This window comes from Arachis stenosperma, chromosome 8 (genome assembly GCF_014773155.1).
Source record: "Arachis stenosperma cultivar V10309 chromosome 8, arast.V10309.gnm1.PFL2, whole genome shotgun sequence".
In the NCBI taxonomy this organism is placed as follows: Eukaryota; Viridiplantae; Streptophyta; class Magnoliopsida; order Fabales; family Fabaceae; genus Arachis; species Arachis stenosperma.
Window position 1 is genome coordinate 41,006,854 of NC_080384.1, and position 12,024 is coordinate 41,018,877.

The 12,024-nt window shown below is 31.7% G+C and overlaps 1 protein-coding gene across 1 annotated transcript; it reads left to right on the forward strand.

Annotated features, from left to right (window-relative positions):
• The first annotated feature begins 230 nt into the window (after window positions 1-230).
• On the forward strand, window positions 231-2,278 carry LOC130944745 (VQ motif-containing protein 19). The gene is made up of 2 exons (XM_057873241.1): window positions 231-1,551; window positions 1,835-2,278. The coding sequence occupies exon 1, from the start codon at window positions 533-535 to the stop codon at window positions 1,355-1,357; it is 825 nt and encodes a 274-aa protein (XP_057729224.1). The 5' UTR covers window positions 231-532; the 3' UTR covers window positions 1,358-1,551; window positions 1,835-2,278.
• Window positions 2,279-12,024: the final 9,746 nt, after the last annotated feature.

Sequence of the window (12,024 nt, forward strand, 5' to 3'; positions counted from 1 at the left end):
ATTGCCAAAAAAAAAATTCTGAATTCTAATTTCAACAAATTTCCTTTGTTTTTGTGTTCTTTATAAAGCCTCAAAACCCTTTGAGGGGCATTTCTTTTCTCTTCATCAACCCAACCAAACCTCACAAAGCCCCACTAAAACAACATAGTAACATTTGTATTTATTCAGTTTTCAAGGAGAGAAGAGTTTTTTTTTTTATATATATAGAAAAGGGTACTCAAATACTATAAGAAAAAAGAGAAAGCAAAAAAAAAAAGACAATAGTATAAAGAAAGAAGAGAAGGCACATCACAACAAAACAACCACACAAGCACAATAAAAAGCAACCCTCTTTTTCTTCCCCTCAAACCAAAGCCTTGTTTTTCACCCTTTTCCAATTTTCCATCCCATAGTTTTAGACCTTAGAGTCCTAATTTTTCCAATCTCCCTCCATTCCAAACCAAATCCCCAACCTTTTCCTCTCTTACTTTTGCAGGTTAGATGTTTGATTAAAGTTCCAAACCAAAAAGACAGAAAAAACACACCCCCATCAATGGAAATCACTTCAAGGCTTCATCATCATCAAGATCATAGGGAGAATAATCATAATCATAGTCATAATCATAATCACCCATCTCCTATGAACTCACCAAGAAGCAATGTCAGCAACTGCATAAGCAGCAGCAACAGCAACAACAACAACAATGGCATCCAAATCCCAACACCACCATTAACACCAAAAACAATTATCCCCAGATCTGACACAAACCCTTATCCAACTACTTTTGTTCAAGCTGACACCACAAACTTCAAGCAAGTGGTTCAGATGCTAACAGGTTCATCAGAAACAACAACAAGAACAACAACAGCACCACCACCACCATCACCATCATCATCAGCAGCAAAGCAACAGCTTCAAGATCCATTGTTGCCACCATCTTCATCAAGGAACTTCAACATCCCTCCAATCAAGACAGGACCAAACAAGAAGCAGCAACAAGGGTTCAAGCTCTATGAGAGGAGGAACAGCAGCCTCAAGAACAGCCTCATGATCAATACCCTCATGCCAAATTTTGCACTTGCACACCATAACAATTCTCCAGGATTCTCACCCAGGAACAAGCCTGAGATCCTCTCACCAAGCTTGCTTGATTTCCCTTCCCTTGCTCTTAGCCCTGTCACACCATTGAATGATGATGACCCTTTTGACAAGTCCTCACCTTCACTTGGAAATTCATCAGAGGAAGAAAAAGCCATAGCTGAAAAGGGTTTCTATTTGCATCCTTCTCCCATGAATACTCCTAGAGGTTCAGAGCCACAGCTTTTGCCTCTTTTCCCTTTGACATCACCTAGAGTTTCAGAGTCTTCACCTTCCTGAAGAGGAAAATATGATGAAGATGAAGAAAAAAAAGAAGAGATTGTGTTTGTACAACGCTATAACTTGTGCTGCTGTTGTTGTTGTTGATTATGATGATGATGGTGATGATGACGATTTAGATAGAGAGAGAGAGAGAGGATCAAGAGAATTGATCACATGGTGATTTGGAAATTTGAATGATTTTTTTCAACAAGGTAGAGAGCTTGGTCTAATTGTAAAATTGTTCTTCCTTACCATGAAATGGCAAGGCCCTTCTTTCTTTATTGCAATCTTTTTCTTTTTCTTTTCTACCTTTTTCCATAAGTGAAAAACAAAAATAATTGTATTGTCCGCTGAAAATTTTTATTTTTATCATTTTTTCTCTTGATATTATTCCATGGAGAGGTTTTCATGGAATTTTGTTTAACCTCCCCCACCCCACTCCAAAGGATTATGCTTTAAATTCAATCAATTATGGTTTCACATGTGTGATTCCAGTTTTAAATCATCAAGTCATCAACCACCACAGTGGAATTGGGTTCAGAGGTTGAACAGAATCCAAAGAAGGCAAATAGAGGACAAGGAAATAAGGATGATGCAGCTAAGGAGGGACACATTTTACTAAGGACACAGCAGAATCCTATGTTGTCATCACAGAAAAGCTGCACCAAGAGGAAAGTGAGTATGTCAATTTTACCAAGAGGGTTGAGTCTTGAGATTTAGAGGGTCCCTCTTCTTGGTTTTGCCAATTTCATATATTCTGATCAATTTCTCTGGCGACTCTCACACCCCAGATATGATAATGTGTCTTATTTTGGTCTTTGTCTAAATTTTCCTTTTTCTGATTTATTTTTATATTTTCTGACTACTATTGGAAGAGAAACATTTTGTATGATTGTATCAACTATCAATTTTATAGTTCCCTTCTAGATTAAGAATTAAGGCAAGGACCTTTCTCTTTGTTTTCTAAATGCTGAAAATTTAAGCAGAATCTCAGTACTCAAGTTGTACTGCTTTCACAATAATCTTAGACTTAGGACCTATTCATGTGATGATCATAAAAACTGTGTTTTGAATAGGACCTATTATTATTGTGTATGTGATGATGGGAAAAATTGAATTTTGCATTGGACCCATGTATTTGCAATGATCATAGGGTAGGACCTATATATGTGTTGAATTGTTGATCATAAAAGTTTTTTTTTTTTGGTAGACAAATTGTCCTTAAACCATGCCACTATTTGATCAGTTAAAAATCTCTTTTTGCTTAGTGATGCTTTATGGACCAAAATTCTAAGAATAGACATAATTTCAAAGCACTCAAGAAAGAAAATTCCAATGGTGTGAAACATGAGAGAGGAAACAAGGACAAAGATAATTAAAGAGTGTAGGGTTAAAAAGCAGAAGATTAAGTAGGTTAGTTACTGGTCCGAATGATTGTTATTCACATCTGACATTAAAGATTCAAAGTTCTGAGTTGTAGTTGTGATACAATCAATGTTTTAACAGTGGCAAGAAACTAATAAATGTTAGTAGAAAAAGAGAAGAGATTCACAATATCTATGGTGTGGCTAATGGTCTTGTTTAAGAAACTAACTGATTTGTGCACTTCAATTTAAGGGTAAAAACTAAAAAGGTAAAAAATTGAAGTATTAGAATAAGTATATAAAAAATTTAAAATAGTAAATAGTATATTGTATGAAAAGTTCAGTGTGTAAAAAATATGATTTTAATAGAATATTAGTAATTTGCAATATATTCTCTGAGTTACCATGGGTTGAAAAACTACTAAAAGAAACTGTAATAATTGTACCGGAGGATAGTGTTATGTTATAATTGCACCCAATAATGCTACCTTTTTCTTTTTCTATTCCTTCTCCTTTTCTTGTTTTGAGATATGTTCACAAATTTGGTTTTCTTAGAAGAAAATTTTATAAAATTTAAATTTAATTCACCTCTTTTTATCTTTAATAAATTATTATATTACTACTATCTTTTTATGCCTAATAGTTTAATAAAGCATAAAATTATAAAATATATAATTATAATTATATTACATGTACACTGAAAATTGACAATCAAATCAGTCATCTATATAGAATATATATTAAAATATAAAATATATATTAAAAATAAGTTAAACAATATATATTTATACATAAGTTTATAATAACTAATTTAGTGATTAATTTTTTGATTTTTTTATATTAAACCTTCTAAACTCCCCCCCCCCCCCCTCTTTTTTTTACCTATTTTAAACTAATAACGAGTTTTTTTTTTCATTTTGATTCTCCCACTCTAAAATCGTCTTTTTCTTTTTTTCTCGCAAGTCTCAAGATTCAACAATGTTTGATTTAAAATATGATGGATAGTAAGAGGTACTTAGGGGAAAGCATTGAAGGGTTGACAAAATGACAAAGAGAGGAGATAAGATAGTGAAAGTGGAACTTTTGTTAGAATATGATCATGCTAAGAGAAAGTAAGGCATATGTGAGTGAGAGTAATAAAAGCATAGAAAATGTGAAGACCACTCTTTTAATCTCTTTTACTCTCCCTTTTAGACTTTGTTTTGTCATTTAGGTGCATCTAGCTTGGACCTAATTGCTGGTGCATTGAACAATAAAACCGCCAACATTTTCTTTTTTCCTCCTTTAATAAAATAAAATCCTCCCAGTTTTTATGCAAATTTCAAACATCGTATCTGAAACCACTATTTTTGTTGACAAAGATAGCAACTAAGTTAGGTGGTTTGAAAAAGTACCAAATTGCTAAGACCACTATAGTATAAAGCACAAAGAATGCCTGCAATTAACTTCAAAAACCTTATCATTATTCAAGCAAGATGGTTCCTTAATTTTATTTCATGAGCATCACATTTTAGATTCGAAAAATTTATTGTCTATCGTCTCAACATCTGGTATTTTTAGTAATAATTAATTTTTACATCCAAATCATTTAACTAACTAAGTAGCTTTAACCTAATTCACCTCCATGCGTCACTACCTCTAACCAACTTTTGACTTAATGCGCGAATATATCACTGCCTTTTTCATGCGGTTTTCGTTTTCTTTTTTGAGTTTTCTTTGCATTCTCTACGTTCTTTTTCATCTCTGCGTTCTCTTCGTTCAAGATCAATGTTCTTTTATCTGATTTAAAGATTTAGATCAAATTTTTTGAAATCAAGTAGTGAAATCAGTTTTGACCAGGTATTTCGTTTTCAAAGACAATGAATGATTCAAGTTCAAACTGTCAATTGAACCAGGATGAATTGGATTATTGTTTTTAATCGAATCAAGTGGTTGAGAAGTGGTTCGAATCTAGTAAATGTAGTTCCTTAATTAGTAGTTTATGATTCTATAGTTGAATAATTTTGTTTTTGTTTGTGAAAATTACTATTCATAGTTGATGGTTTGAATTTGAATGTGATGTAGGAGTTCTGAATCTGAATTATTATTTTGATGAATCTGTTTCGTTCCCAATTTCTGTATATTTGGAGATATAAATTGGTTTATTTTGGAAATGCTTTCGGCATATTTTTAGGTTTAGACTGTCAATTGAACTAGGGTGAATTGTATTATTATTTTTAATCGAATCAAGTGGTTGAGGTGTGGTTCGAATTTAGTTAATGTAGTTCATTAATAGTTTATGATTCTGTAATTGAGTAATTTTATTTTTGTTTGTGAAAACTGAAAATTGTTATTCATAGTTGATAGTTTGAAATTGAATATAATGTAGGAGTTTTGAATCTGAAGTTTGTGAAAATTGTTGTTCATGGTTGATGGTTTGAATTTGAATGTAATGTAAGAGTTTTGAATCTAAATTATTACTTTGATGAATCTGTTTCGTTGCTAATTTCGATGTATTTGGAGTTATAAATTGATTTATTTTGGAAATGCTTTCGATGTATTTTCAATTTCTATGTGATGTTGATGAGCAGATTGTACCAAAGGTGGGGATGACTTTTAACATGTTTGAAAAAGTTGAAAAATTCTACAAAGATTATTTTAAACTTACAGATTTTTCTACAAAAATTCGAAATATAAATAAGAAGGAAAATGAAAGTAAGAACCAATTGATTACATGTAGTAAAGAGGGAAAATAAAAATCGAACATATCTCCAACTTAGAAGATAAATTCCCCAGCTGGATTAAATTATCCTGCAAGAATTTATATACGTATATTGAAGGACGTTGGTGTTTTGATCATTTCGAAGATTGTGTTGCATCATTCACATCCGTACTCTCCAAATCAAGTAGAGATGCTTAAACAACACATGCAATTAAGCATGTCTGCACGCAGTACAATTGAGAATAACGACGAAGCTGGAATCAGACCAAACAAAACATACCAATCATTTGTTGCAGCAGGAGGCGATCATCGTAAATTAAGTTTTATTTGAATTAAATTTTATTCAAATAATTATTCAAATTGTTATTTAAATGTTGGCTTCGTTGCATGAGAGAAAATGTTCCAAAAGGCATTTTTACTGATCAATGTGCATTGATGCAAATAGCTATTGAGGCTTGTATACTCACAATAGTTCACAGGTGGTGTATTTGACATATCATGAAGAAGATTTCACAGAAATTAAATGGCTACAAGCGACACCAAGAAATCAAACACGAGATGAGCTATGTCATTTGGAACTCTTTTACAAAAGAAGCATTTGATTGGAATGATTTTCTAATGAAGTATAGTGTTGGCAACAATAAGTGATTTTCAGGTAATGGTGTCTTTATTAGGATTAACTGGTGTTGTTACTTTTAGTGTCTGGATATTTATGTGTTTTGCTTGTGTTAGAGTTGTCAACCTGTATAAATTTCGGTGTATTTGGTTTCTGATTTAGGTATTTTCTCATTTTTTAGAGTTTTTCGAAGATCGTCATTTATAGATCCCAGTTTATCTCAATCACTACTTATGGGCCAAGATAAGAAGCACACAAAGGAGCGAGAGTATGCATGCTTTTTTAACAAATTTATTACGCGCAACAGCTCACTTATCCAATTTGTCAAACAGTATGATAATTGCTTAGGAAGTAGAAAGTAGAGAGAGAGAATCGGATGCTACAGATTTTCGTAATGTCATACTGTGTGCAACAAAATCATTAATAGAAGCTCCATTTCAGCATGTGTATACTCACGAGAAGTTCAAGGAAGTCTAAGTACAATTTAGAGAAAAAGTAAATTGCATCACAAGATCAACATAGTCGGCTCTAGGTTTTACAATATATGAAGTTGTAGAATAGGTTTCTAACTCAACGTTCAACAAGTTTGTGGTTACATATGACATGGTATCACGGAAAGTAAAATGCCAATGCTTAATATTCGAGTCAAGAGGGATATTGTGCCGTCATTCTCTAAGCGCGTTAACCTTTGAGCAAGTAGATAAAGTGGCACCAAGATATATATTGGAACGATAGAGTAAGAACATAAAGAGGAGACACACACATATCAAGAGCAGCTACAACGATCCTTTATTAAAGCCAAGAAGCAAGAGATTTGATGATTTGGTGTTTGGGTCACAAAATATTTGTGAATAACGCTTAAGAATCTGAGGAATTGATTGTGATTCTGCACCTCACTTATGATAATGCGATGGCTGAGATGCAAAAATACAAAGCCAAAAGCAAAGAAAAATGGTCGTTATCTCACAAAGATGCTTCGTTGGAAGATATTAACGAGTTTTAAAGCCCTCTACGCGTGAGAACAAGAGGACGTCCCAAAAATAGATTGGGATCAAATACGAAAAAATAGATTGCAAATGCTTCAAAGAAAAGAAAAAAAGAAAGCTCTAAGTGTGGTAAAAGTGATGTGCTTTAAATAGGAAAAATTGAGTTTGTCCATGTTAATAGTTGTGCTAATATATGATTTATTTTTGCATTTGAACCTTTTAATGGTGGATCAGTGTTGCACTCAAATTTTAGCCATTGTCATAGACATATTATGAATTATCAGTTCAGAGATTCAAGAGAATAAGATAAATTTTTTGGTGTTTTTTTTAAGGAATTTTGGTGTTTTGTGATACAGTTTTGGTGTAATCTATGTAATATTTTTTTTTATAGAAATGAGGTTTACTTTTTATATTTTCTTGTTTTGTTCTATTTTACTATGTTGTTGTTTGTTTTGAAATTAGGTTCTTCAATTTTTTCAAAGAATTTGTTTGTTTTAAATATATAGTACACAAACAATTTAATAATTAAACAATGTAGAAATTCAACCTACACAATTTCTATATCACCAGATATACAAAAAAATTTGTAAGTGTTCTTGGTGTTTATTTGAAGAGTTTTCAGTGTAACAATTCTATGTATTTCAGAAATTATTCTTCTTTTTTCGTATTTTTGTGAATTTGGATTCCTTCATATTAATAGGATTTCAATATAGTACAGACAGGTTAATAGAAGTTTAATTTTGCAAAAAATTTTTATGAAAAACTTGGATTGAATATTTACAAAGATATAAAGTATGTGTTTGTTTTAACTATACATTGCGCATACAATTTAGTAGACAACAAGTATAGAAATTCTTAACAATTTACAACATTCAAACTATCTACTATCAATATCTCCTGATATAAATTTATAGTAAGGACTTAATAGTGCAAAAGATGAAATCAAGAAGGTTTTTCTCCACCAAACACCCTCATTTGTGAAATCATGAAGCCCTAAAAACAAAAAAATATAAACTCTATATTTAACACCTAATTACACCAAAATGAATAAATAATGATGCCACACAAACAAGTACCAGTGCACCTTATTTCAAATCGAAGTGCACCGAATTTATATAATGATAAAAAAAGACAAAAACAAGAGAACTTATAGAGAAAACAGAAATATGTATCACATAAGCAACTTACAGTAAATTTATTAATTTTTGTTCTAGCATCCAAAGGAGAGGTTCTGTGATATGGGTCAAGAACATAAAATTTTTTGTTTTGAACATTTGCAATCTATAGCCACCGATGGTTTGCATAGTAAACTAGGGCAAATATCTGAAATTTGGCTGGAGAGAACAATATTTTAGTCTAATTGGCACCTAATGAAAGAATTATTTAAAAAATTTTAGAAATAAAAACTTACAAATGGATGGGATGCAAGCTTTTTTTGTCTAAAAATGGCAGGCAGTCTTTATAGTATTCAATCTGGAAGGGCTTGTTAGTTTTTGGATCAAAGAAGTTGCCCTTATATTTTGCCAACACTGCATTATGCAAAATTTGAATAACACTGAAAGAAACAGTTTTAGCAAACAATATATTTTACAAATACACAGAAAATTCAAGGTACTAAAGCTTACCACAATATTAGGAGAGACACAGTATATGAGTTTTTCAAATCTTTTAATTTTCTTACTATTTAAAATGAGACAAATTGTGGAGACCACTTACGAAAACAAAAATCCAAACTTATTACATATATGGCATAACAACTCATAAGAAAATTATTAATGTTAATCTAGGATTACCAAATTTTCAATATATGATTTGGCTTTTAAAGATGCAAAGGGCATTCTAGTTGCCTCCAGTTGGGATTCATGGTTTAGCCTGAATATCGTCTCCCACCCATTAGTATTGTCATCTTGATAAGTCTTGATATTTGTGACCCAGTGATAGCATTTCTCCTTAAGATTGTCTGATATTTCCTTTTGCTTCACGGGAGTTTTGAACTTGTCAAGGAAGCTTAGAGTAGGTTGCACCTTTTCTGGTAGGGGACTTTGCTCCTTAGCATGTTTTAATGCTACTGCAATTCCAATATTCATCACCTCAATCAATTGTTCCAACTCTTCCACAAACTCTAGTCTCTCTTGAGATTTTTTCATTTTAGCTGGTGGTTCACCTTCTTGGATAACTGTAGCTTCATCGCTTGATTGACTAAATTCAAGGCTAAATGATGGTTCACTAAAGTCATCCTTCAATGCAACATTAGCAACCATCATTAAGGCTTGAGCGGGTGGAAGACTGCATGGTGACACATAAAATAGTTTAAGAATGCATATAAAATATTTAAAAAGAATTTACTTAAGTAGAACTTATACATTAAGAGGAGCTACATGCTGAGTTTGCTTTTGAAGAGCTTCCTCATGATCTTCTTGTTGAGGTTGTTCTTGCGTATATTTCTCCATAGGAGACTTCACAGTAGGTTGTTGAGGTTGTGAAAGACTGTAGGATTACACAAAAAGAATTATGCAGTGAAACTATTAGAAAAAGAATTTAATTAATACAACAACACCAAGTGCACCTCAATTCACATGAAATACACCGAAAAATAAACTAAATACACCGCTATTATTTTTTAATTGCATCACACAATGTCAGTTCAAAAAGACATGCAACTAAATCAAATATGCACAAAATGACACCAGAAGCACTATAACAATACTTTGTTGCCTACTTACAATAAAAAGCGGACAACAACACCAAGTACACCTCAAATCACATGCAATACACCGAAAGACAAAACAAATACACCGAAACTATTAGAAAAAGAATTTAATTAATACTTGCATTAATAGGTTCTTCTTCCATATATTCCTCTATGGGAGACTTTGCAGCAGGATGTTAAGTTTGCAAAGGGCTTGAGATAGGCATTTCTGAAAAGGAACAAATACTTGAAGTGGAACTCTAATAAAGACAAACAATGAAGAAGTTAATATGCAATAAGCATTCAGGTGAAAATGATTAACTCAATGATTAGAATATTGAAAGTGAATTGGAAAACTCACATATCTAGTGATTCAGATTGAGAATGAGTTTGTTTTCGAAGAATAATCATTTGTTCTTTAGGATCATTATCAACAGTTGTGCTACTCATCCTTTCCTTCAATTGGATTTCTTTTTCTATTATTGGTTCCTAAACAGGGTTTGGTTCATGCAATGTTTCATCTTGTTCTTTGAACCTGTAATGCACCGAAATCATCTCACCACTACACCTCAAGCATTCAATAAAAACACAACTTTTATTGTATGAGAACTTACATAGTTGCAGTTTTTTCTTTTTTTCTTGAATAAAATCCTAAAGGACTTTTTCTTATAAAAAAATATACGAAATTAGAAGCAGATTATAGTAGCATAAGAAATAAAGAAATGGTAAGAGAAACAGAAATTACATGTTATTACTTGGTTGATTTACAGAGCTTTGATAGCTTGTCTGTGTTTGAAACACATGATCATTTTCACTCGACAAATTTACATGTGGCATTCTACAGACAAGATAAATATTATTCAGTAAAACTAGAGTAATTATATAAGGTTTTAGAAAATTTTAGCAAAGAAATAATTTTAGATATTGAATCTTATGTTCGCAAAGAATCACAGTGAGCTTCTGTCGAGTGGATCCCATTTTTCGGAATATTTGTGATTTTTTCCTGCATCTTGGAAATACAAACAGTCATCAGGCAAAAAACACAACAAAATTGGCAAAAAACATCGAAAATTAACATACTTTTGTGCAGGCTTATCATTTATTTTCTTCAATCTTGCTTTTATTATTTCTTGCATTTCTTCACTTATGACAATACATGCGAAAAAATTTGTTAATAAATAAAATTTTAATGAAAAAACAAAACATAGCATTACATTGATAGTTTCTAAATCTTACTCATTATGAGATTCAGTTTCTTTTTGGAAAGATGAATCCACAATAACATGCTTCCTTTTTTTTGAATTCCTCCTAAAAAAGCAAACAATTATCAGGCAAATAAACACAATAAAATTAACAAAATACACCAAAAATTGACACATACTTTTTTGCAGACTTCTTATTATTTTTCTTCAATCTTCTTTTTGTTATTTTCTCCATTTCTTTACTTCTGATAATACATGCAAAAAAATTTGTTTATAAAAAAAATTTTAATGATAAAACAAAACATAAGTTTACAATGATATTTTCTAAATCTTACTTATCATCAGATTTAACCTCTGTTTGGGAAGATAAATCTTCAACAACATGCTTCCTTTTTGGGATTTCATCCTGAAAAAGTACAAACACACGAGGTAAATAAGGAATAAATATTTACAAAAGACATCGAAATTAATACTTACTTATTTGCTATTCTCCGAGGTTGTTTTCTTCTCTTCGGTGTCTCCTGTGAGTCATGTTCAGAATCAGACTCATACTTAGAAACACTTTCACTTTCCAAAGATGAGTGTGATATAACAGTCTTCTTCTTTTGTGGCTCTTTTGTTCTTTCTTTTTTCCTTTTTTTTTGTTTTTTGATTGGTCTCTCAGCTATGCTCTTCTCACGATGCCCTAAAATAGAAAAAAATATTAGTTAGCATAATATATTTAAAATAATACACCAAAATTAAAGAAAAGATTTCGGTTGAGTTACCATTTCATCTTTTATTCCAGCTTCTATTCTTTCAACCAGCTTCTACCTAGTCTAATGTTGAACCACGGTGGTCCAGAAATTGTATCCACCGACTTATTCTTGTTTATGAATTCATGAAAATATACAATTATTAGAGTAAATAGGTAGCCATCAACTGCAAATTTCTTTTCCAATTTGTGCCCTCTAATTCTCTTGATGAGGAAGTTGAGCACATGAACACTCCAATTCCATTCTCATATTGTGTCCACATGAAGAATGAGGGGCATGTGAACTTGTTATCGGCAACAAGAAGCACTTTTGAATGAAGAAGATGAATATCCTTTTGAATTTCAGTTGATTTTTCTGCCCATCAACACTCAT

Coding starts and splice junctions, on each gene's coding strand:
- LOC130944745 (XM_057873241.1), top strand. CDS start 533: ATGGAAATCACTTCAAGGCTTCATCATCATCAAGATCATAGGGAGAAT.